General features: G+C 41.1%; 2 protein-coding genes across 19 annotated transcripts in view; one reads left to right on the top strand and one right to left on the bottom strand.

Annotated features, from left to right (window-relative positions):
* LOC135250545 (peripheral plasma membrane protein CASK) overlaps positions 1-11158 on the top strand; it is a 159194-nt gene extending 148036 nt beyond the window's left edge. For 14 of the 18 annotated variants that reach the window (XM_064326936.1, XM_064326931.1, XM_064326938.1 and 11 more), the window contains 5 exons: positions 3852-3932; positions 4269-4349; positions 5233-5435; positions 6498-6581; positions 9653-11158. In XM_064326936.1, coding sequence (XP_064183006.1) covers positions 3852-3932; positions 4269-4349; positions 5233-5435; positions 6498-6581; positions 9653-9829 — 626 coding nt within the window. In that variant the 3' untranslated portion in view covers positions 9830-11158. The remainder of the gene's footprint in view (positions 1-3851; positions 3933-4268; positions 4350-5232; positions 5436-6497; positions 6582-9652) is intronic. The other 4 variants (XM_064326945.1, XM_064326932.1, XM_064326948.1 and 1 more) reach the window with 1 other exon arrangement.
* Positions 11159-17853: 6695 nt separating this feature from the next.
* On the bottom strand, positions 17854-23686 carry nyx (nyctalopin). The gene is made up of 3 exons (XM_064326965.1): positions 23605-23686; positions 23068-23145; positions 17854-20639 (listed from the first exon to the last, which is right to left on the bottom strand). Exons 2-3 carry the CDS (start codon positions 23087-23089, stop codon positions 19225-19227), a joined length of 1437 nt encoding a protein of 478 aa, XP_064183035.1. The 5' UTR covers positions 23090-23145; positions 23605-23686; the 3' UTR covers positions 17854-19224.
* Positions 23687-24278: the final 592 nt, after the last annotated feature.

The raw sequence follows: 24278 nt of genomic DNA, 5'->3' as shown, positions 1-24278 counted from the left end.
ATGGAAAAAGGGATGCTACAAGGTCTTTCAGGTAGAAATGTCAGAGTTCAATATTGCCTGAGTGCTTCTGGGATACTCCATCTTCTTACTGTCCTTTCTTGTAAGAATTCTCTCTTTTTACATGTTAAACATGAACCGCAGAATGAAGACATCCACCTAATGGATAAATGATCATAATTAAAATGTCCAAAATCATTGTCTCCCTTCCTCCAGAAAAGAGGAAATGATTTCCTTCACATACAGGAAATGGCCATTTTCCACAAATGCCATCACCCCCACGCCCATCAAAACGTGATACCTATCGAGTGCATTCCTTATGTATTCTTTCCAGCAATCTTATGCTGTGTGTGCTACATCAGCTTGCTATGAGGGAGAGCAGAACAGGTAGTCTTATACTTGGTTGTGGTAACCTCAATCTTTTTAATGTATGCTCCAGTTAGCCTGCGTTGGCCGGGATTGTCTTTTAAAATGTCAAACAAATAAAAGCACGCAGTCCGCGTTTCCTCCCTCGAGCGCCCGGGGGCCTGTAAGTGGAGCATTGACACAGCCCTTTGCTAAGGCTCGGCCCCGATGCGTCTGTCTGCCTGAGTAGTCGCGTGGGCGATGGGGGGGCATTGGGGGAAACGTGGGTAACAGAGTTCTTCCGCCATGTCCCAGCCCCGGAGCCCAGGAAGCTTGGGGAGACCAGCTCTGCCCTTATGCCAGGCGCTGGATGGAGGGCAGATAAGCACTAATCCCCCCTGAGCCCGCTGCCCCAGTTTCCTGTACGAGATTAAAGAGAGATACAGTGGGGAGGGAGGGGAAGAGGTGGCCGCAATTCGGTGCTTTTTTTTTTGTGTTTTGTTTTTTCCTTGGTAATTTAATTGTGTAAAGATGTTCGCGTGTGTATGGCGCATCGTGGGGTGGGGTGAAGCTGAGTTCTGTGTGTGTGTGCGCGTGTCTACGTGTCTGTGGGGGTATGTCAGGCCGCTGGGGAAATCTGGCAGGCGGGACTGCACGCAGGTTTCGGGAGTTCCAGTCGGGCTCGATAAGGCCCCATTGTGAATGGGGTTGTGGCCCAGCCCGGCCCTGCCCTGTCTCTGCTCTCGAAGCCTCCGCTCTCCTAGCTACCTGTCTGCACATCTGTTTTACACAATAATCCCGTCTACCGATGTACCCGTACAAATCAGCCTGTTCTGTGAGCCCTTAATGCTGGGTTTGCGGAAGGTGAAGGTGTTTTGCTTCTCTTCTTGAGGGCATTTACTGCTTGTTTGCTCGCTGATCCCTTATGTATGTACCGCGCAGCTGTGCACTGATAATGTTTTAGAACGTTTTAGCATCGTACCGAAGCAAAAACGGTTTCAAGTAAAGACATGTTTGATGATTGAAATGTTGCATGTTTTCATTAGCACATTTTAAATGCATGACAACCAAAGATATCTATGTTATTGATGTGTTTTAAACAATTTTAGTTCCACTCTGATACACTTTTTTTTTGTTCTTGTTTTGCCATAATAGATTTGAGACCTGGTTTCTCATACTAAGTGATCTCTGTCCATTCACGTTAAATGTGCATTCACACATTAGTGACTGTTGCAGTATTAGCCTGTTTTTTCCCCACTTTCATCCACACACAGCACTGTTTATTTTTATCATTTTAAACGACCACTATATTGATTTCAGGGAAATGCATCGCAAAACTGTTGAAAATAGTCATTCATTAAAATACGCCAGTTGTCACTTGGAGCAGCCATTGTTTTTTTGTTTTTTTAAGTTGTGAGACATTTTTTGGCACACGCCTGCATGTCTTCATGTTCCTTTCACCTGCTACCGGAACCACCTCACAATGGTTCCGTTCTGGCTCACCGAGCATGCTCATGTCACGCGTTAGTGTTGGTTGTTTATGGGTGTCTTGTTATTAACAATGCAGCTTTATAAGGTATGTGTTGTTTTCCGGTTGTGTTTTGGTTGACCAAATTAACTGACCCATATCTCAATGACCCTCCCCTCCCCCCCTGTCCATTTTACATGCTGTCTTCCTCCCAATGGCCTCTCTGCATGTAAGTAACACTGAGTGACGATGCTTTTATTTGCTTTGTTTCAACCTCTCCCGTAGCCCATATGAGTGTTTGCCATGAAGACGTTTTATTAACATTGTAGTACCCTCTTCCCTTTTGTCTCTGTTGTGATGGAAGATAAAGACAAAAGGAAACAGTGAGGAGAAAGCTGTGGTATTCATGTGATTTCATTTCATTTTCTTTTGGTGCTCCTCCCCACTCCCTTTGCCCCAGCTATTTTTATAGATCTGTCAAGGTTTGGTTTTCTCTCCCCATACCACCCTCATCCATTGTCATACATTGAGCAAGACAGCAGGAAAAACAATGGCCTTGCTCGCTCTGTGAACCAAACCAGTTCTGCCAAGTTCGGCCCAGCCAAAACCACACCACTAGAGTTTTTTTCTCGCCGCTTCTAGCATTGCATGCAGTTTTGCTTGCTTGCTCTTGAGCATTGGAAAACTGTCGAACCCTCCAAAAGGGTGGCAGTGAGTGTATCAGATCACATTCAGCACGTTAGATAATCTACCTAAAGGAGTGTGAGAGTTTGGAGGGAGCAGGGATTTCTGGGTATTGGAGGCATTAGATTGACACAGTAGTTTAACAGAACACAAGATTGAATGACCAGAGACCTACATTGCAGTTGACTGTTTGTCTCAGGGCAGAACTTCATGTGCAGTAGGAATGTTAAATCATGGAGGTCTGAAATAGTCTGTATTCTGTGTAATAGGCAAGTTTACTCACTTCTGTTTCTTGGGTTTCCCAGAAACCATTTCTTTCATTTTGTCCCCAATCCATAATTTTTCTTGCCTTTATTTTCACAGGAACAATGATTATCCATCTCTTACGAAAAAAAAATAAGTAACCACATTTTTTATCAGTTAAATTTGGTTTGGCAAGGTAGCATTGCAGAATGTTTATTTTTTGCTTTCAAAAGAACCTTTTTCAGAGTTTACTTTGATTGTAGACAGTCTGGGAATATATCCAACCAAATTTTATATTTGCGATTTTATGCTGATGCCTGCAGTTCTCAGACACTGACGGATGTTTCACACCTGCATTGAATCCCTAAACTCTATTTTTCCAGCCAAGAAATATTCAACACGTATTCAACAGTATTTACTGGCGTGTGTGCACCGAGGCAACAGTTAGTGATGGAGCGCTAAGGTTTTATGCAAATGTGGGCGGAGCTACAGTATGCTGTTCGGTGACTGGCTCGTTTGAAACAATTATTGTGTTGCTGTTGGAGAGACTGGCATTTTGATTTGTTGGTGTGACAGGCCATTGTAGCTCTACTTAATACAGAATTGTAGTCTCTCTCATAGGTAGTGAGAGTGAAAAAATAATAGTAATAGTAAAAACTGAATTCACAGAAAACCCACAGCTACACAAAAAAGCCCGCCATCCCTCCACTCCCCCACGGTCAAAGAGTGTGTTCGTTTCTCACAGATGTCACACAATCAAGTTGCATAAGAAGAGATATCAGAATAAGCAGCATCTTAAAGGAATTCTGTAAAAGAATAAAAATCCCTTTTGGATTAAGGCCTTACGTAGTAAAAAACCTTCAGATTTATGTGCCATGTACAGATTTCATTCTGCACTTCTGCTGTTTCTGAAACGCCCAAATTCTGGTCGTCTCTCCCACCCACGCACACATCATTTAAGCCACCATTTCTGTCAGTTAAGCCATTGCACATTGTCCATCGCGACCTTGTCACTGGGTTTTTCAATGGTCATTTTCCGGTCACAGCTGACACGCTCTGGCCCTTTCCCTCTCCTCCCACGGAGAATTCACAACTTCCTCCTCCTCCCTTCCAGTGTTCGATCAACTAGATCTCGTCACGTATGAAGAAGTGGTGAAGCTCCCGGCATTCAAGAGGAAAACGCTAGTCTTGTTAGGTAGGTGACACCGTGACTTACTGTAAGTCCCTTAAGAAAATTAAATATCTTGCATTCCAATGATAAATATGTAGATACTGATAAATAGATTTATATTATGATAAATATGTTAATAGTGATAAATATATTTTTAGAGTTCTTTTTTTAATCTGAATGCAAGCTCTATATGTGTCCATACTGTATATTGCCAAGTGTTTATAATAGCTTGACAAAATGTATCATTTCAATATGTTGCAGTATATTCAGTTTCCATATGGGGCTCATACATGCTTGACTGAGCTTCTGGTAGCAGGAGCGCTGGAGGACTGACCCCTGACTGACCTCTCCCTCTCACAGGTGCCCACGGTGTAGGCAGGAGACACATCAAGAACACGCTGATCACGAAGCACCCCGACAGATTCGCCTACCCCATTCCGCGTAAGACCCTTAGCCCTAGCATCTCCTCTGTCCGAAACCAGGCTTCTCACATTAGACTGTTGAAAAGTCTGACTGTCAGTCTGGGTTTTATGCCAAGCTTCAGCAGCATTGTTTCCGCCATTTTAACCAAATGACAGGATAACTATGAAATATTTAGATGTGGTTTGTCATATGATATATGTTGGTTTTCTTACTGGCAATTCAGAACCTGCCTTTCATCTTTCAGTTGATAAAATAGGCTGATCTTTCTGCCGGTGAGACTTTCACAATAGTGAATGGAGAAAAGCAAAACCCTGTCAAAAGGATTTGCTTTCAATGCCTGGCACCCTTGTGCATCATGAACCAAAAAATGTATCAGTGGGCCATTTAGCTATGTTGGCAATGCTGTTGAATCTCCCATTCCCATAATTCCACTTGTGTAGCATTGCTTTATGGAAATGGAATATATAGAATTATTTAAAACATGTTATCAGCACATTTAAATTTCTCAATGCATTATGAAATATAGAAATTACTGCCGCTTTGAAACGGTCCAATTTTTTTTTTACTTCACTGCTGTGAAATACATTGTCATTATATTGTCAAAAAGTAAATAGATTAACAATATATTCCAATAACCATATTCTGCAAGAGTTGTCTTAATTGATTCTGCTGGCCCAGTGTGCTAATGCTAGTGATGGAAGAGTGAGGCTTCATGAACTCCATTGTGGGTGGGGCTACACCAATCTGTCAATCACTGGTTCAGCAAATCAGATGATTTGAACAAATCGGAAGACCACAGCAACAGTTAATAATTGGTTCGGTGTGCTCCCAATAGCGTATTGTAGCTCCACCCATCCAGCCGTGCCGTAACCAGCTTGACACCCGTCCCTCCCTCTCGCAGACACAACCAGACCTCCAAAGAAGGATGAGGAGAACGGGAAGAACTACTACTTTGTATCGCACGACCAAATGATGCAGGACATCTCCAACAACGATTACCTGGAGTACGGCAGCCACGAAGACGCCATGTATGGCACCCGGCTGGAGACCATACGCAAAATCCATGAGCAGGGCCTTATTTCCATACTGGACGTGGAGCCGCAGGTACGGCCTGTTCCTGACGAGAGACTCCTATCCAGGGGTTCTATTAAAGGGAACCTTTCCCTCACATTGGGCCTCATTCACGAAACATGCGTACGATGACATTTGATTGTTAACTGTATGTAAGAACGTTTCCACGAACATTTTGGCATTTGTCTTTTTTTTTTCTTATCTGTACTTATTCATGGCTGTTTCCTTATGCTAATCACATGAACAGGATTGTCTATAAAATTTACAAACAGTTAGCTTCATAATCTTATACACCTTGATATGCACAAAAACAAAGGTCTGCACCTGTCTTGAATCCCATGTTGGTTTTTCATAGGAATATTTTTACGAACAAAAGTAAGAATAATTTAAGAGGATTAGTGAATGAGGCCCGTTCTGTCTATTCACCCTCATGCTCCTCTTATAAAAGATGCGAAACAATTAACAATTAAGGCAAGGAGAATAAGTTTGGCAATAATCCTTTTTACTTTATTTTCTGGTTTGCAGACCTTCTCATTTTCAAAGATGGTAGAATTGCACTGCTTTTGCATAATTCTGTTGCTGATGTAAAGATTACTGGCAAAAGGGATATAAGTTAAGGAAATAAGCTGTTAAATGTTCATGTATTTTTGGGGAGGCCTCCATCCCCTAACACACACACTTTAGACAAAGGGTGCCAAACTCTGGAGGGCCACAATGTCTCCACAGTGTCTGTGTTTTTCAGGTTTCCTTTCACATTTGGCAGGCAATTAGGGCCTTGAGAACATGGTGTGTCTACTCTTTAGCCAATCGGTGTTTTAAATGAATCTCTGATACGCATCAAAAACCAGCAGACCATGGCCTTCCAAGTCTGGATTCTGACACCTGTGCTTTGGACTGTCTTCATACATTAAACCCTTTTAGAAAGAAAAAAAAACACTGCCATAAAGCAGCTTTTCATCTCTATGCTGGGGGAAGTTTATGTCTGAATTCAAAATGACAATCAGGAAGTGATGACCTTGCTTAGTCTCATATTAATGATCTTGGTTTAGTCTTAGCAAAGTGAGTTACTGAACCTTTTTGTCTGTTTATTTCCAGGCCCTGAAAGTCCTGCGGACAGCAGAGTTTGCACCCTATGTCGTCTTCATCGCGGCTCCGACCATCACCCCCGGCATCAACGAGGTGAGGTTCTACAAAAGCGCCTGTGCCCACACACGCTCATATTCATTCTGTCTCTTCTGTGCTCCCAGCATCCTCTTGTCTTTGTGGTGCATGCTGTTAGTAAAAGCCTGTCTCTTTGATCCCTGAATAACAGAAACTAGTGCTGCTGAGTTGTACAATAATGCAATGTTGTCCTGTTATAGGCCATTCTATGTATGAAATTCACAAAAAATGGAAACAACAAAGTAGTCACTTAATAGGGTATTGGGCCCCGCTACATTTGCCCTTGCACTACGTTTAGAAAAGAGCTTACCAATTCTGCAGAAGATAAATGACACCGCTACGTCACAGGAAGCTCACACTTAGTTTACAGAATAGGAAAGCGCTCTCTCTGGTATTGCTCAAGACTGGCTCCTGAGCTGTCTAGGCCACTGAAGCACCGCCCGCCAAACATGTGGCCCAGTTTCAGAGTTACTGAGGTCTCCTCCTGCAGCCTTATTAGCCATAATTACGGGAAACCCTTATTTATGACCCTGTGCATGCTGGGATGTTATTTGCATAATGACTGAGCCACACCTGTGTAGTAGCCCCTGCTCTGCATATACCTGTTATCCCTCATTTACCCAGGTGTTTACCAGCATTGCCTGTGTATTTTTTCAAAGTCAGACAGTGAGCAGGCATTTAAATCCTTTTTTGATACATTTGTCTGTGCCCATCATTCAAAAAGTACTGGATGTGGGGATGGAGGTTTTACTGGGTTCATGAGATGGCATTATGTGCATGTAATTCAGTCTGATATGGTTATTGCTTTTAACTTATCTTGTTACATCTTTTTTATGCACTGAGGGACATTTTGAGTGATCAAGTTTCTGTGTCACCTTTCTATCTTGTCTTTGAGGCAAGGGTGTACAAACCTTTTAGCCATGACACAAAAATATCAATCCATGCTTTTCACGACCCAAACTGATGTCATTTTCATTAATAACAACTAATAAATAATTGTCAAACAGCTGACAATAGCCATGTTTCTAAAACCTTAACATTAAATAAAAGCACAATGCTAGCAGGCAGTTAAAAGAATAGTTGAATTTAGGCCTTTTTCCATGAAGCATAGTATGGGTGAAGTGCTCAAAGCTGCCAGACAGAAAGCCATAAGTTAAAACAAAACATTTCTTCTCATTAACATTAAAGTAATTGTCAATGAATCTCTTTTTAAGGGGACGTATCAGGCATTTATCCATTTCCCATTGGGAAATTAAACAAAATAGATAATATTCCAATACAGCCAATATTTCAACAATGTTACCGATTTTAAAAAATATCAAAAGCACGAAAAGACTGGATTGTCACGATTAGCTACAGTTGTTAACTATCTTACATTATATGAGCAATAAACAAGGTAATCAGGTAAAATTGGCGCTATCTCATGGAGTGCAGTAGGAATGACGTCCCAGTCAACATTACAGCAGGGATTTACGTGATCATATGAAATACACTGTCAGATGAAACTAAAAGTATTTATAGTTATTTTCTATTAGCATTACTCGCAAACAGAGATGACATTAATGAATATTACATACAGCCTATTTCATGCAAGTGTGTAACTCACAATATCACAACCAAATGGATATCCCCCATGACCTAAGTTTGGCTGGCCAACCCATAGTTTGTGTACCACTGACCTAAACAAGAACTTGCTAACCTAGCAAGAGCATCGAGGACAATTACTATGAGCAGTTTGTTTAGTTGGCACCATCTTGAAGAATGCAGTAGGATTTAAGTGAGTCGCCCCCTCTCCATTGACAATAAATGACTTCTGGCGAGAGCAAGGGGGATGCAAACCTGGGGTTATTCTGTCATAATAATTTCACGACCCAGTAGATATCTCCCAAAAAGTTACTGTACAGTATCTGAAGGAGAGTAGCAGAGTTGTTTGAGCAGTGCAAACTGAAAGCAAAAGCACCTTGTGTCAGTGTTTTCAGAGTTAAAAAAGCACTCCATTTTTTTTAGTAGAGATTTAATCTCCGGATGTAATCTTCATCGTGAGTTGATTACCAATAATCGCCGTCCATCGAAAGCGGTCTGCCCATCACATCAGTGTTCTAACAGGACCGGGAGGCTCTGCCCCTGCCTGCAGCATTATCCAATCCCCGGCTTCTTGTGACCTTTCTGTTTTTTTTGATTTGTTGGTGTTTATTCATTGATTGCATGACTGACCCTGTCCACTCTTGTGGTTTTGCATGAGCGCTGTTTCATTTGCATTCCCTCTCACTGCTTCAATCTCAGCTGCCCCGGTGGTGCAGAAAGCTTCCTGTAAGTATGAGTGGAGAGGCCAGCAGAGCTTTAGCGTCGAACCCTGCCTGTCAGTCGCAGCTGCAGCGCTTAAGGGTGCGCGTGTGTTTAGTAGTGCTACGTGTTGGTCGTACCTCCACCTCGCGCAGTCTCCCCTCCCGCCCTCCCTCCCTCGCTCCCTACCTCCAGTCCTCTGGGTAAGAGATGGGGTTGTCAGCGTGTGGTAGACTCTGCACTGTGAGGGTGGATGCGTCAGGTGTTGTCTGGCTTTGGGCTGTCTTTAAGGAAAGCAGAACACTGGGGTGAGGGGTGTGCTCCCTTGCCCTGTCCACAGTCCCTAATGTTGCAGTATGTGTGCGTGTTCTTTTATCCCTGTGAATATGGTGGGTAGAATGTCCCGTGGATTTAATGTTTTTAGTGTGTTAGAGTGCTAAGGGGTTTGTGTAAGATTGTGTGTTCAGTAGTGTTCCCTTACAGAAATTAAATATACTGCATGAATATACAGTGAACGCTTAACAAATATATGGGCAAAAATACAAATTATTGTCACACAGATATTGCAATATACAGTATATTATACTACAGATATTAATATTTATTTTTTCTTTAATTTCACTGCTGTGAAATATATATTTTATTTTCAGAAAAGTCCACGTATATTACATTTTCTTGTAGTATATTCCATTTCTGTAAGGGGTTCCTGTGCTCAGGTGAGATGGTAATGGGCTCTCCTGACTCCTGAGCTGCTGTTAACTGAGCCCTGCCCCTCCTGTCCATCTCTCCCCGTCTCCGCCCTGAAGGACGAGTCACTCCAGAGGCTGCAGAAGGAGTCGGAGATCCTGCAGAAGACCTACGCGCACTACTTCGACCAGACCATCATCAACAACGAGATCGACGAGACCATCAGATACCTCGAGGAGGCCATCGACCTGGTGTGCACGACGGCCCAATGGGTGCCCGTTTCCTGGGTCTACTAGGCCTGGCCCTGCCCACCTTCTAGCCCCGCCCACTCTCCACCCTGGCCCCGCCCCTGTCCATCATGTCCAGCGCCATTCCTTTGCGATGCATCTCTACAGAACTTAATTCCCTGGAAGAGCCTCAGACACTCAGACTCCGCGCCCCCCTGCCGCCCCCCCTCCCCCCCAAAGACTACCTAGACGTAGTGTTGTATAAAAATTTAAATATTGTCATGTCCTTATAGCTAGGAGACAACATTTTTCTAGACTTTTGGTTTTAAAGGGACAGTATCTAAGAGCAGTATCGGGCATGGAGAGAGAGAGAGAGAAAGAGTGAGAGAGAGAGATGTGTCGGACTGTGCCCTTAACCGTGTCCTCGTTTTTGTGAGTATTGTGCTTCATATTGGGAAGGTAACCTCTCTCTGCACTACTGCCTGTGGGTACCACCTCTATAGACAAGATGAAAAGCACATAAACACTGCGGTGTCTTTCCTGATCCTTTACTTGTTCTTTTATTTATTTAAACCTTTTTTGTTAACCACAGCATAAAGCACTACGGTCACGTTTAATTTCTTTGATAGAGCCTTCTTTTTTTAGTACAAGCTTTTTTTGTTGTGCGTGCGTATGTGGGTGTTTGTGCGCGTGCGTGTGCGTGTGTGTGCGCGCTTCCTGGTTTGCACAATTGCTAATGCGTCCCCCTGCGTAGATACTGTCTCTCTAAATGAATACATAAATGTTTTAGAGATTTGAATGAGGTCTCATGCATGTGGTCATTCTGAAAGCTTACATGCTGTCTGTGTTATCAGTGTCAGACTACTGTTATCTACAGCAGAGAACATTCCTTTTATTTGGAAAAGAGAAAAAAAAAAGAAAAACGACTCACCTGAGGGGGAAGAGAAGAGGGAATGACACCTATGCACATCCCTTCCATTCTGGGCAACTTTCTAAATGAACCGATTTTTATCAGCCATGTTGTGAGATGTGTTTGTAAAATTGTCTCGATTTAATTTGTCGTAAGAACAAGGGGGGGAAGAGACTGTTCCAGATTCACCATTTCAGAAACGTGTCGTCTGAGAGTATTAATGTTTTAATTAAATTTAATCAACGGGGAAGAAAACAGCAATTTTTATTCTGTGTGTAATTGTTTCAAATGGGGGGAGGGGTGCACATGTTGAGCAAAGTGAAACACTTTGCAAATGAAGAACCAGTTTGTGTATCAAAAAAGTCTATGTACATGACAAACTGTTGACTTCAGACTGCCCTGTGTAAATTGCTCTGCTAATGATAAAGCAGTTCTTCAGTATGAACACTTTTTTAAATATATTTCCTTTTATGTGTTCAAAAAGTAAACAGTCTCTGCATTTTCTCTTTTTACAAACGCACATGTGATCAAACACACACTCACACTTCTTTTGATCTGTCACTGATACATTGCATTTATCTTTTGGTTTTCAACTAATTGAATGCACATCAAAATCACTTTTTTTTTTTAAAGGCACACTATGTAGGATTTTTAGCCTTGCTGTGGTCCTGTGTTTACAATCTAAAAAGGCTTCTCCTCCACCCCACCCAGTCACCTCAGTTTTTATATTTTATATCTATTTTAAACCGTTTTTATTTTTAAATCTCCATTTTTTTATAGCTGTGAAAAAAATTAATTCCAAGTTTGACTGGTTTTTGAACAAACCCTTTCGGCTTGTTTCACTTTGCTGTAGCTACTTGTGCTTCTTCACTGCCACCATTGCAGTTGCTAGCTGCAAATGCTCTGCTGAAACCTGATCCCTCCCTACAGGCTCTGTAGCCACACCCACCCCTCTACACAGAAAAGAGCATCGCCCAGAAATATCCCAATCAAAATTTTAGAAGAAGAAGTGCAAGGCAGAGGAGCATAGATTTGGCAAATGTCCGCAGAGATAGAGAATGCCAGTGCATCATAGACATGGCTGAGTATGGTTATTAAAAATAAAAATATATAAAAAAATGTTAAAAATAGTAAGCCTTTAATGACTATATGTAAGAACCATCGAAAACATACTTTTTTTATTTAGTTGATATCTGAATTTTTTTTTTATTATTCATGCCTACTACAGTAGGATATGGTAGTGTGGTACCTTTGGAGACCATTACTTAAGTGACATGGAAATTCTCTATCAGTGATTTGTTCGGATGGCTGCCAATGTTTTTTATCACAACCACCACCCCCTCCCGCCCTCCCCCACACTTCTGAGGTCAGCTTAATTTTATTAAATCTTATGTTCATTCACACGATTCCTTCAGATCTGACCCTCACACCCTACACCACTTATTGACTTTATCAATCTACTCACCCTCCCTAGCACAATTAAAATGATCAGACAAGAATTACGGCAGACATGATCTGATGACGGACGACCAGACAGGAATTTAGGTTAGGTGCATTTAGGATCATTTGGGGAGAGTGTTATTTTTTTCCTATATGGGATATTTCTCTGTGGCTGAAGTGTGGAACTGAGGTATTGGCTCACCTGCAGGTGTATGGAATCGCTGAAGTTTCACCAAATTTCACTGGATGATTTTATTTAGTCAGAAACTGACTTGAAGTGAATATCCACTAAGGAACGCACAGGATGTCTCAGACCTCCAGCACTTCAGATCATAAGTGACACACTTTATGAATTTGGGGGGAAAAAAATAAGTATATGAATTGTGAACAGTTTAAACGCAACAAGAATTTGTGCAGAAGCTAGAGTAAAGATGCCCAGTCCTCTCAAAACTCTTCATTTTTAGACTATTCTAATGCAGCACTCTCCTCCCCACAGTCCCGCAGATGCATTTCGGCTTAAGTGTTCGTGCCACGCTGTGGGCATTGTTAAGCCGAAACACATTTCGGGAGAAGCTTTTCAAAAAAAAATCAAATTTTAAATATGACTGCAGGCAGCAATCCCTGGGTGCCAGACACCAAAATGACCACTGAATACACGACCCACATGTGAATATAAAGCCTAACACAAACTGGCAACAGCTCTCACAAGATGCAGAAGAGTTTGCAAGTCAGGGCATAAAGAAATCATTGCTCACTGCTGACTGCTCCCAGGCCAGCAATTTTTTAGAAGCGGCAACTTTTACTTAAAATTGGGGGGCGAGGACTGTAAATTGGCTAATGAGATTTTCTAAAAAAAAAAAACATTTTTTTTGCTTTGCATGTCACCGGCACAATAGGGAACTCGCTGTTTAACATAACAGGCATTGTGTAACACTGTTTAATGTGACCGGTAACACGGACTGGGAACCGCCTGGCTTAAACATAAAACACTGGGAGGCTGGTCATTTAAATGTAACAGGCAAAGTTGGTAACTTAACTGTTTAACTGTCACAGGCATTAAGGAAACCAATCTTTTTGAGTGTTACATGCAAAGCAGATGACTAATCCTTAAAATATAACAGCAGCGTGAAGCAGACTGTGGGTCTAACTGGATGTGCATGTGCCCCATTTCCCGACCTCATGATGTGTGCAGCACATTCATTGCTGAGGGGGATTAAAAGCCATTGTGGTTTTGGCCCTCGTGTCACTATGCTCCCTGTGTCTGTATGAGCCCCTGTATTCTGTTAAGAATCACACTGACAGACTATGCTGTCAATAGGTTTATAAAGGGACACAGCAATGGGGGAAAATTATGCTTACAAGATACAGTTGGCAAATACTATTACCAAAGGGGGGCCTGGCTGAGAAAGTTTGGGATCCATTACATTACATTACATTACAGGCATTTGGCAGACGCTCTTATCCAGAGCGACGTACAACAAAGTGTATAACCATAACCAGGAACAAGTGTGTTGAAAACCCTAGAGGGAAGTTACAGTACCAAGTGCAGGGAACGACCATGTAGTTTAACTTGGACCCTGGCTTGGACCTTGGACCCTGGCCTAGACCTTTGCCAATCTCCTAACTACAACCTAAATCTTGCCTCAATCCTAGCACTTTTCCTAACTTTACCCTAACTCTAATTTGAACCCTAAAACCTAATTCTAACCATAGGACTCACCTGATGTCATTGATGAAAACCAACTGAAATATCATCAATGCGATAAAATACAAATAAATCTATTTGTTCAAATGTATTTCACTGAAAAAAGTCAAAATATATGAGCTTATAGTGGTGCATCCCATTAGAGAAAGAAAATAAAAACATTTTGGATTACTCAACATGGAAGGCTAACACTTATCCTAAACCTTTCCAAAGCTGCTAAACACAACTACGAATTTGTCTTAAACCTAACACTTAACCTTTTCTCAACTCTAACCCTAGCCTAATCCTAATTTGAATGCTAAAACTTAATTCTATGTAAAGGAGTCACCTGACATATATTTTTCAATGAAAATGGATTTAACACAATTTAAATAGCATCAATGTGATAGAAGATGTATAAAGAAATGTGTTTGAGGTCATTTATTTTGGTAAATGCACTGAAAGATATATAGTGCAGTGGGAAGGTATTTGGATGGTGATACAATTTTTGTCTTTTGGGTCCGTACTCCAGCACACTAGATTTGAAATAAAACAATGAGTATGTGGTTTAACTGCAGACTGTCAGCATCAACTTGAGGGTATTTGCATCCATATATGGTGATCCGCGTAGGAATTTCAACCCTTTTTTAATGAATAATCCCTCCACTTTAGAGGAGCAAATGTAATTGGGCAATTGGCTTCTCTGCTGTTTCTTGGCTATCTCTGTGTCTTTGTGTCATTAGTTCATGCAGAAGAAAGTTAACCAAAGCTTCTGAGTTGATTCTAGGTGTAGAATTTTTTGTTGCTGTTGTCTTTCAACAGGAAGACCCATTATGTGTGTAACCAGGCCATCATGAAAAATCTGAGTATAGATCAGAGACATAGCCAAAACATTGAGTGTTTCAAAAACAAAGTCTTATGGACCGATGAGACAACTATTAACCTGTACCAAAAAGATGGTGAAACATGGTGGAGGTAGTGTTATGGCCTGGGCACATATGGCTGCCACTGGACCTTCACTTGCCTTCACTGATGATGTGACTGCAGAATTCTGAAGTGTACAAAAACATCTTGTTTTCTCAGATTCAACCAAATGCCTCAAAACTCAAAAGGTGGGTGGTACTTCACCTTTCACCTTCCTTAAAGGTGGGCCTGACTGAAAGTTCAGGAACCACTGGATTAATAATATAGTTAATTATATGGCCTGTCCATGCCATATGGATGGTTTCTGTCATGCCTGCCAGGCTACACCCACAACACTCAGGTAAAGGATTTCCTTCCATTCCTTTGCTGTGAATCAGATGGACACGCCCAGCACATAAACATATTGTGTGACATCACAAGGGAACTTGAACAAGAATTCCACCCTCTGTGACATTGACAAAGATCCTGCTTAGCTTCTTTCAACGCAATTTGCGCTAGAGGCAACTTTAATGGGAAGATATGACTTTGGAAGGGAACCAGAGAATCATTAAACAAGTTTATTAAATAATTCATGGCAAGTCTTGTAATTGCATCCCTGAAAAGAATGCAGTAGAGTAGGACCTGTGATATATGAGCACAAGAGCAAAATGTCTAAAGTCTACTGTATGATCTTCATGTTTTTGTAACTCCCATTAAATGCCACACATCTTTTACCTGCAACCCAGTTTTACTTAACACATCCTGAGATTTTAATATTCATCTAAACCCTACTGAATTTGTTCACGGACAAAATTATGGTTGAAATGCTTGTCTGGTTACAGAGTAGAGAGGTTAGAGTACATGAAACATACAATAAGGTTGAATTAATGAAAAACTAATGGCTCAACAAATAAACCCTTTTGAGGCAAGTTGATTTTTCTGTCACAGGAAAAATCTTTTTTATTTTTTTATTTTATAAGTTAAACATGTACCCTGTGGGGCAAGATGGCCCTAGGAGCATCTTGTTTACTATTCATTGTAGTGTCACTAACTAGCTAGCATTAGCCAGCTACTAGGTTCCTTGCTATAGCTAGACACCCTGAGGGGGAAAAAAATATTGCAAATGCATTACAGGTTTTATTTTTAATAACTCCGCTGCAGACTCTGCATAGTCTTCCAGCTTTTATTCATTTGAGCCATCAGGTGGACACAGCTGCTAATCGGTCAAGTGTTCGGGGAATGCTGTTTTTTAGCTGTAGCTACCGGAGAAAGAAAGAGATGTTCATGGTAGCAAGCTAGCTCTTCTTCATATTCTGTGGTGCTATGCATTGAGACAAGTGTTGTAATTATTTGCCATGTCATTCATACTACATTGTGACATTGTGTTGTTGGGTTTGTTGACACTATAGAAAATCACATTTTCCCCATAACTGTAGGCTACTCTTGCACCCGCAAACCAAAAACTCGAACTCTGCCTATTGCAGCAACCTTAAAGAGTACTTAGGCTATGTCCGAGTTTGCTTTTGGAAGTCTTGGTACATGACAAATGTTGAATATTCAGACAAAAAGAAATGAAATTAAATGGAAAATTATCCAGTGGTTCATGTCGTAATGGTGGCTAGCAGCGCTAGCTAGCCTACAAAAGGCTAGTAGGGTAAATGCTTAGAACTGTTTTGTTACAGTATCAATATTTTAATTTATGGTGGCAATGGATAAAAAAATTAATGAATTAATAATTTCACAAATATTTAGCCAATTTTTGTTAGTCTAATGAGGTGGATTCTAGATGTATTTGAACTATGATGTATGTTCTAAACTGGCTACTGATGGCTGCAAGTCCCTGGCATGGTTAAGCAAAAATATGAACGTACTAGCTATTCATACTGTCTTAGTATGTAGTTCTGCATACGATGTTAGTATGTACTATCTAGTATGTGGTTTTGAACACAGCCTTGGTTTCTATTACAGAGAAGGGGCAATGTGACAATTAAGCTCTGTCTCCACATCTTGCTGAGGGATGGCTGAACTGCAGGTGAGAAAACTGGTCTAGATAAACTGGTATCTGTAATAATAATGTAGGGGAGAGCAGGGCAAAACACGGGGTAAAATGTAACACTGACTTTTTAGGTAGATTCATCAAGCTTGAAGAACGTATTTCAGATTAAACATGAAGAATTACTATCTATTTGTCTCCAATGAATGGCGGGAGAGTTAATAAAGTTAATAAATATTTCAGGAGATATTGCCAAAAGTCTGTTTTTGGCTATATGCAAGTGTAAATTTTCACCGGAAGTGTTTTTCGGGTTACTGTATTGTGTGTGCATGTCAAGGAAACCAAATTTATGCAATCGTAAATAGTCTTTTAGTGACTAACAGACCGAATAGGTTTGATATATCATGTTAGCTTGCTGGGATTGGATTCCTTGACACTGGATTTTTTAAACTGATTTTTTTGCTGTATCTTCGTACATATATTTAACTCAACTTTAACTTTAGGCTATGTGGTGACATGTGACAACAACTGATACAGCTGTTTGGAGCAAAGAGACATTAGACGGGAACCAGAGAATAATGTACAGTCTTGTGATACATTTTCACTGATATAAGCCACAAAAAACACAAATGTAATTAAAAAATAAATTAAAGATGCATATCATACAACATGGAACTGTATTGAATTTTCTTACTTTGAGTTAACTTTTAAAGTTATTAAGACTGTTAATCCTCGCCATGTTAGATTTTACCCCAAACTCGGGGTTAAATGTGACATTTGACTCTCAGTACTTTCGGTTAGATTGCTTTGTATTTAAAAATACTAGTAACTAGTATCTCTAGTAATATTTTCAGAATTGAGTCAAATACGAAAACCCTTAGTTACTTCCCCACTCTCCCCTATCTCATTTTTAGAGAGCATTTTATCAGGTGTGAAATTCCAAGGAATATGTACATTAAAATAAAACCAGGGAGTTAAGAACAGACCTGTTCTATAAACCACAGGCTTATGGGATTGGGGTCACAGGTCACAGACCCATGCTCAGGGCTGAAAAGCAGATATGCTATATAGATTAACCCAGGTTCAGACAAGCAGGGTATTTATCACAGTTCAACAGAAGTGCTGATAAATTCTGAATACATAATGTTTTCAAAAACATTTTTCTCGCTTTATTCAATGAAGCAAAAGGCACACCTGTGTGTGCAAACTTACATATTACAGAATATTAGCAGTGAAAAAAAACAAACATTCTATTTCTGAGTTTATACTAACCTAAACATAATGTAGTCAAATTAATCATGCACGTGGATGTAAACCATGTTATGTCAGACGCAAGCGCTTTTTTCCTGCCCTCCTTTCTCACCTCATTTAAAACTGTATTGTGCATGCAATACTTGTGTGTAATTAATGCAGGAAAAGGGTGAGAAAATGCACATAAAAGTAGAAAAATGAAATGATAAAGTTATTCCATTTGGTTAAGTTAAGAGGATGGTTTACGCAATGCAGAGTGCGGATAAGCCTGACATTAAGGAGATTAATGCATTTATTAAAAGCCTGGAAATCTAGGTGAATGAATAAAACAAGAAAATTGTGCATATACTGCCATAGTGCCATCTGTTCTAGAGAAGAATGCTGTGAACGTATATAGCTATAACATCTATAGCTTTTTTTAAATACTCTTTTTGTACAATTTTACCAAAAAAATAAAATTTACTAATAAGCAACAGTAAACTCTTCAGAAACTCCTAAAGTCAGCATCAGAGCAGTTTTATGAATATGAAAAGAAAGAAGGCTGATCTATTTCAATAAAATGCGATTAAATGTAGTATATCTTACAAAAAAATTGTAATCAACTATCAGATTATTAAATATCAACTAAGACAACTACTTATTAATTTAAATCACCTTTTTTATCCTATACATTTATTCAAAACGATTCTTATAGTATAACAGGAACTGCACCATACTTACACAGTCACATTTTCACTGTATTTGGCATGTAGTCATTTAAAGCCATTGAATTTTATGCTGCACACAGATAATAGTGTTACTGAAGTCCATTTTTATCATTTTTTTCCCCTGTCACAGTTGTACCATTGGTCTTTCTTCTCCAAAATAATTCTAGGAAACAGCAGTTCTCTCAGCATTGTACATAATAGCACATGATGGCTTTTCTGCATTTCATAAATTACCCAGGATCACAGAAATGTATTTTGTTGGCCGACTTCTACTCAGTAGGCATTTCTTCCTCTATCAGTCATTACAACCTTCACCTCACCTCAGAAACAGACCTTCCACTGTCTTTGTATAGATTTGTATACATTTGTATTATTTTCAGGGCACTGCTTTAAACAGAGAAGTCCCAACAGAGGTTCTTTTTTAAAGTCTCTGATTTCCAGGCAAAAGGATTAGGCTTAAAAGCACTACCTTTTGTGCTTGGCATTTCAAATGTTTGTTTTTTTTTTTGTTTTTTTTTTTTGCCTCAAGCAGCTGGAAAGATGAAAGATTCTTCTCACAAAATATCCCATTGTTTTTCAGGACACATCGGTATATGTGGGGAGAGAACCCATCGTCATGACTGGGATCAGCCATGTACTGAAGAGGAGGAGCAGCAGGGATGGGTTAGCCATGGCGCGGCAGGCCCCAGCGGACAGTTCAGCCTGGTCGATCAGGGTGCCATTCCTCAGATTATCGGTGGTGTTCCCCACCTCCTCCCTCAGCTCCTGCTGGAGGAGCCTGGAGATCAGGCTGCTGAACCGGTTCTCCGTGGTGGAGCGCCAGGGCTCAGAAGGCGCGGGTGCCAGGGTGGTGAAGTTGAGTTCGCTTAGGTCCACACAGACTCCGTCCAGCTTGTTGTAGACCACTTCGCTGAGGTCCAGGCCAGCCACGCCAGAGGGGGACGCACAGGGGATGTCCCTGACCAGCTTGTAGCTCTCCATCCACTCCTTCAGCCACTCCAGGCTGCAGTCGCACTCCCAAGGGTTGCGGAACAGATACAGATGACCTAGGAAGTAGATTGGCTGGAAGACGGAGAAAGGCAGAGCAGTCAGGTTGTTGCCATTGAGGTGGAGGGAGATGAGGCTGGTAAGGTTCTCAAAGGCTCCCTCTTTGATGTAGGACAGTTGGTTCCGGTCCAGGTAAAGGACCTCCAGCTCCACCAGGTCACTAAACCAGGTATTGGAGATGTTGGTGAGCAGGTTCCCACCCAGGTTGAGCATCTTAAGGCGGGAGAGGCCCTTGAAGGACTCCTTTGGGAGGTCCACCAGCAGGTTGTCGTTCAGGTAGAAGTTCTCCAGACGCCGGAGGTCTTGGAAGGCCTGGTCATGGATGACATTGATCCGGTTCTCCTGCAGGTTGAGGTACCGGAGGCTGGTCAGGCCCAGCAGGGAGTTGTAGGCGATGGCTTCAATCTTGTTGCGCTCCAGGTAGACATGGGTCAGGTTCTCCATTCCCCGGAGGGCTCCCGGAATGCGGCGGAAGTTGTTCTGGAAGCACAGCAGCTCCTTCAGGGCTATCTGCTCCAGGAAGATCCGGTCTGGCATATTGAAGAGGTTGCAGTCGGAGAGGTCCAGCCTCTCCAGGCGTCTGAGGAACGTGAAGGTGCGCGTGTGCAGGTAGCGGATGTACTCGTTGTGGGCCATCTTAAGCTCCAGCAGGTTCGGAAGGCCCTTGAAGGCTCCCGGAGTGATGAACGAGATGTTATTGTGGTCGAGGGAGAGCGAGCGCAGGGCTGGCAAGGTTCCAAAAGCGCGCTCTGACAGGAACTTCAGGCTGTTCTTGTCCAGGTTGATGGTGGAGGCTTCGCAGGGGAACTCCCTGGGGATGTCGGGCAGGTTGGCGTGGTCACATAGAACCGAGCAGCTCTTCTCCTGGGTGCACGTGCAGCCGGCCGGACAGAAGCGGGCACAGGCCCAGGGTGCCAGTGCAGGAGGGATCAGGAGGAAAGAAACTGTGGGACGACAGCACTCATTTAGAAAGAGTAAGACGTGAAATCTCGCTCCGATTAACGCAGATTAGAAAAACTGACTGAGAACCACGCTAACTATGAATCCACTCTCTGAGCTGGCCAGAGGAGAATGGGCTATCCCTGTGGAGTTTCTGACCAAGGTTTCTTCCTATTTGTTCCACTTTTCCTTGCCACGGTCACCCTTGGCTTGCATTTGTGGGGGCTTTAAGTTGGGGTCTATCATAAAGCATTATGTACAATTTTGTAAAACACATTATATAAATAAATTTGAGTTGATCTGAATAGGGAAAAAACTGAAGGGAAACCTGACAAGACCATGGTGATTCCCTTTCTGTTTTTCAAAATTAAGTGAATGCAATTAGTTGTTCTAATAGGCTACGCCATATTGGGCTGTATTCTAAGGCCTGCTTGTGTATTAAAACAATTAATGTTTATTTCCCTGGGTGTCATAAAATATAAAATCTGTTATAAAAATATGTTAACATGTTATAAAGAAATTCTTTTGGCATCCCCCAACCCATAAAGAAACCATGTTTCAATTAAACTATTTTGTCTGTTACTGTTTCTAAAAGGGAAAGCCTAATTGTTATTATTCTTAAATTCGTATTTAAATGTTCTTTATAAATCTTTGCATGAAGGAAATCCATACATCTTTGGAGGTGAAAAAGATTGGCTTTTCTTCTTAGGTCATGAAAAAAATCATATGCACAAATTTGTGCATTTAAGTAAAAAAAACAATCCTCCTGATAAGCACTAAAAAGAGATAAGAGGCACATACAAGTTGAAGAATTAATAAATAAAGTACATCCGCTGATCCAAGTGATATAATACAAGAACTACAAAACAAAATGTCCTGATTTACTCAGTCAAAACAATATTCTAATTGAGCTTCCTGCGTCACTGAAGAATTAGGGATTTTATGCTGGATGAATGTGTGCCATTTACCCAAAAAACCCTGCTGTAGACACGGCAGGGTTTGGCACAGATAAAATCAGGGACACTGAACAGGAAGCTACCTTCATTACTGAATACTGGAAAATAGACTATGAATATGTCATGTGGGCCAAGACTGTCATTCTGATTTTATACATGTCAGGCTGCCATTGTAAATAAGACTTTGTTCTTAATGACTTGCCTGGTGAAATAAAAGTGAAAAAAAAAACATGTCGCATTATGAATCGTGACTGGGGTGCTGATTAAAAAGCATTTGGTAAATTACATAATCCACATTATTCCTTTTGTGTAGGTAAAGAACCTTACTCTAACTATATTAATAAAAATAATCACAAACGACAAATAATCACTGATCACAATTTCCACCATTACAACCTGGATGTTCGCAATAAAAAAATTCTGCCTTTGTCTTCAAATAGAATAGAATAAAATAAAATGGGTCCCCAATGAGATCCACAGGGTCTGGTGGTTACAGTTTTCACCTTAAAATAAGCAACCATTTCCGACCTTCGAACCTAGATGATTTGAGCTGTGTAATTACTACTGTAACTGATCAATTAAGAGCAACACCAGAAAATGGCAGGCCCTGCAGTTTTCCTGAAATAAATTAACAAGTTGCAGCTAATTTACCTCACATCTCGAAGTAAATCTTTGCCATTTTGTGAGATGCGCAATAGTCAGTGATCAGTACAATGAGCAAATGATGAAATTAAACTAGTCAGATGAACTGCATGAGCAATCACTTTGCAAATGGGGTTTTCTTTTCCTTCCAATCAGCTTTTAAAGATTAAAAGGTTGACTGGTATAGGAGATTGAATTAGTGCAGTGGGAATAATTTGATATAGAAGTCACGTTTAAATGGGATTGGAGGGCTGTGGTTTTCAGAGCTCTCTTCCCTACAACTGGTGAGCATATCCAGAGTGCTTGTGAAAATATGCTTAAATCCCATTCAGAATATTATTGTGATTAAAAAAGGGACAGATTAGCAACTGCCTAACCAATAGGCACTGGGCAGTCTTTTTATTTACATTAACCAAGACACTGGAGTTTAACTGACATTTTAATTACATTTGGGCCACCAACCATTGAACCATTTCATGAATCTCCACGATGTAGGACAGGATGCGCAAACCTGGCTCTGGAGGCCAGTAGCGCGACTGGTTTTCCAGGGACTGATATAGACGTGGAACACCAGGTGAGTGGGATCTCCTGGCAGTCTGCAACATCAGTCAGTAGGAAAACCAGCTATACTAGTGACCTCAAGGGACAAATCTGAGTACCCCTGAGGTAGGACATGCAGAAACCTGGGATCGAGATTGAAATGGTGTCCAGTTGCATCTCCCTGTGAATGAGGAGTAGTGGGAAAATTGTGATCCACCCCATTAGATAGTATCTCATCGCTAGTATACATACGGTTTATACTAGTATGATTGCAGTAAAATTCACAAATGCTTACCGTTTATTAGAAGGAAAAACATCACAGGGCTGTTTAAGCTGTGGCATGTCAGGACTAAATGTTGATGAAATGTAAGATCTGAAAAAGGAAAAGGAGTAACTTTCACTCATACTGCACAAAACAGAATCTGATCAATATTTTAAAATGCATAAACCTTGAAGACTATATTGTAGTATTTGGTATTTGTAGTTTTGTTTTGACTTTTTATATATAACTGTACAATCAGAAGGCTCAACATACTTATGCCAAATAACCTCATAATTTATTCTTACACCTCTTTGGCAACCTTTGCAAACCACTTGCATACTAAATGGAACAGGTTCAAGCAGAATCTCTGCAAATAACTGAAAGGTAACCCCCGCAAAAAATTACATTATGCATGCAAATCCTTATTCAAATGTTTGCATGACATACGATTACATGCCAAAGCTCCTCCGATCAAGAGATAGAATTCACGTTCTCTATCAGTCCAATCACCTTCCAAACCAATGTTGAGTAAATGTATCCACGCTGGTACAGAATTCTCCAGCCACTCACCTGTTTTCACCAGGCAAAACTGCACCACTTGTTCCCTTCCTAGGTCCTTGCTTGAATGGCTTAACTTTCACAGTCCCTTTCAGTCTACACCCCCATCCCCACCCACCCTGACACACCCGCCCTTATGAAAGCCATCACTTAATGGCTGTAAAATCCTCCAGATCAGTGGTGGGATTAGGTAAGTAAAGCGGTCTTCCTCCATAAAAAGCAAACAAGCAGCCTGGGGAGGCCATATCCTATGGGATATTCATCCCACACCCACAGCATTCTCCATCTTTACTCTGCAAGCTAGTGCAAAATGTTGGGCATGGTGGGGGGTTGAGTTCAACACAAAATGCTTACTTTTGCAACCTGGGACATTTACGATTCCCACAATTTCTGTCGAAAACAACAGGAACCATGGGAACATACCACAACACCCCGCCAATGCAGATAAGGCATGTCCATAACACAGGAAATCTGCAAACGTATGTACAGTTGAGGCCAAAAGTTTACATACACCTAGGCTAAAGACATTCAAACTCAATTTTTCACAACTCCACACATTTCATATTACCATACATTTATTGTGTTAAGTCAATTAGGGTATCTACTTTATTTCCATAAGAGGACTGTTGGTTATGTTTACATTACATTTATTTGCCAGACGCTTTTATCCAAAGCAATGTACAAAA

The sequence above is a fragment of the Anguilla rostrata genome, chromosome 3 (assembly GCF_018555375.3).
Source record: "Anguilla rostrata isolate EN2019 chromosome 3, ASM1855537v3, whole genome shotgun sequence".
Lineage (NCBI taxonomy): Eukaryota > Metazoa > Chordata > Actinopteri > Anguilliformes > Anguillidae > Anguilla > Anguilla rostrata.
This window is presented reverse-complemented; position numbering and strand designations above follow the sequence as displayed.

What these genes read in the sequence shown, in the direction of transcription:
- nyx (XM_064326965.1), bottom strand. Translation starts at nt 23,089, where the DNA reads ATGTTTTTCCTTCTAATAAACG. An exon ending in GTTTTTCCTTCTAATAAACG is followed by an intron (nt 20,640 to 23,067) that starts GTAAGCATTTGT and finishes GTCGTCCCACAG; the next exon opens with TTTCTTTCCTCCTGATCCCT.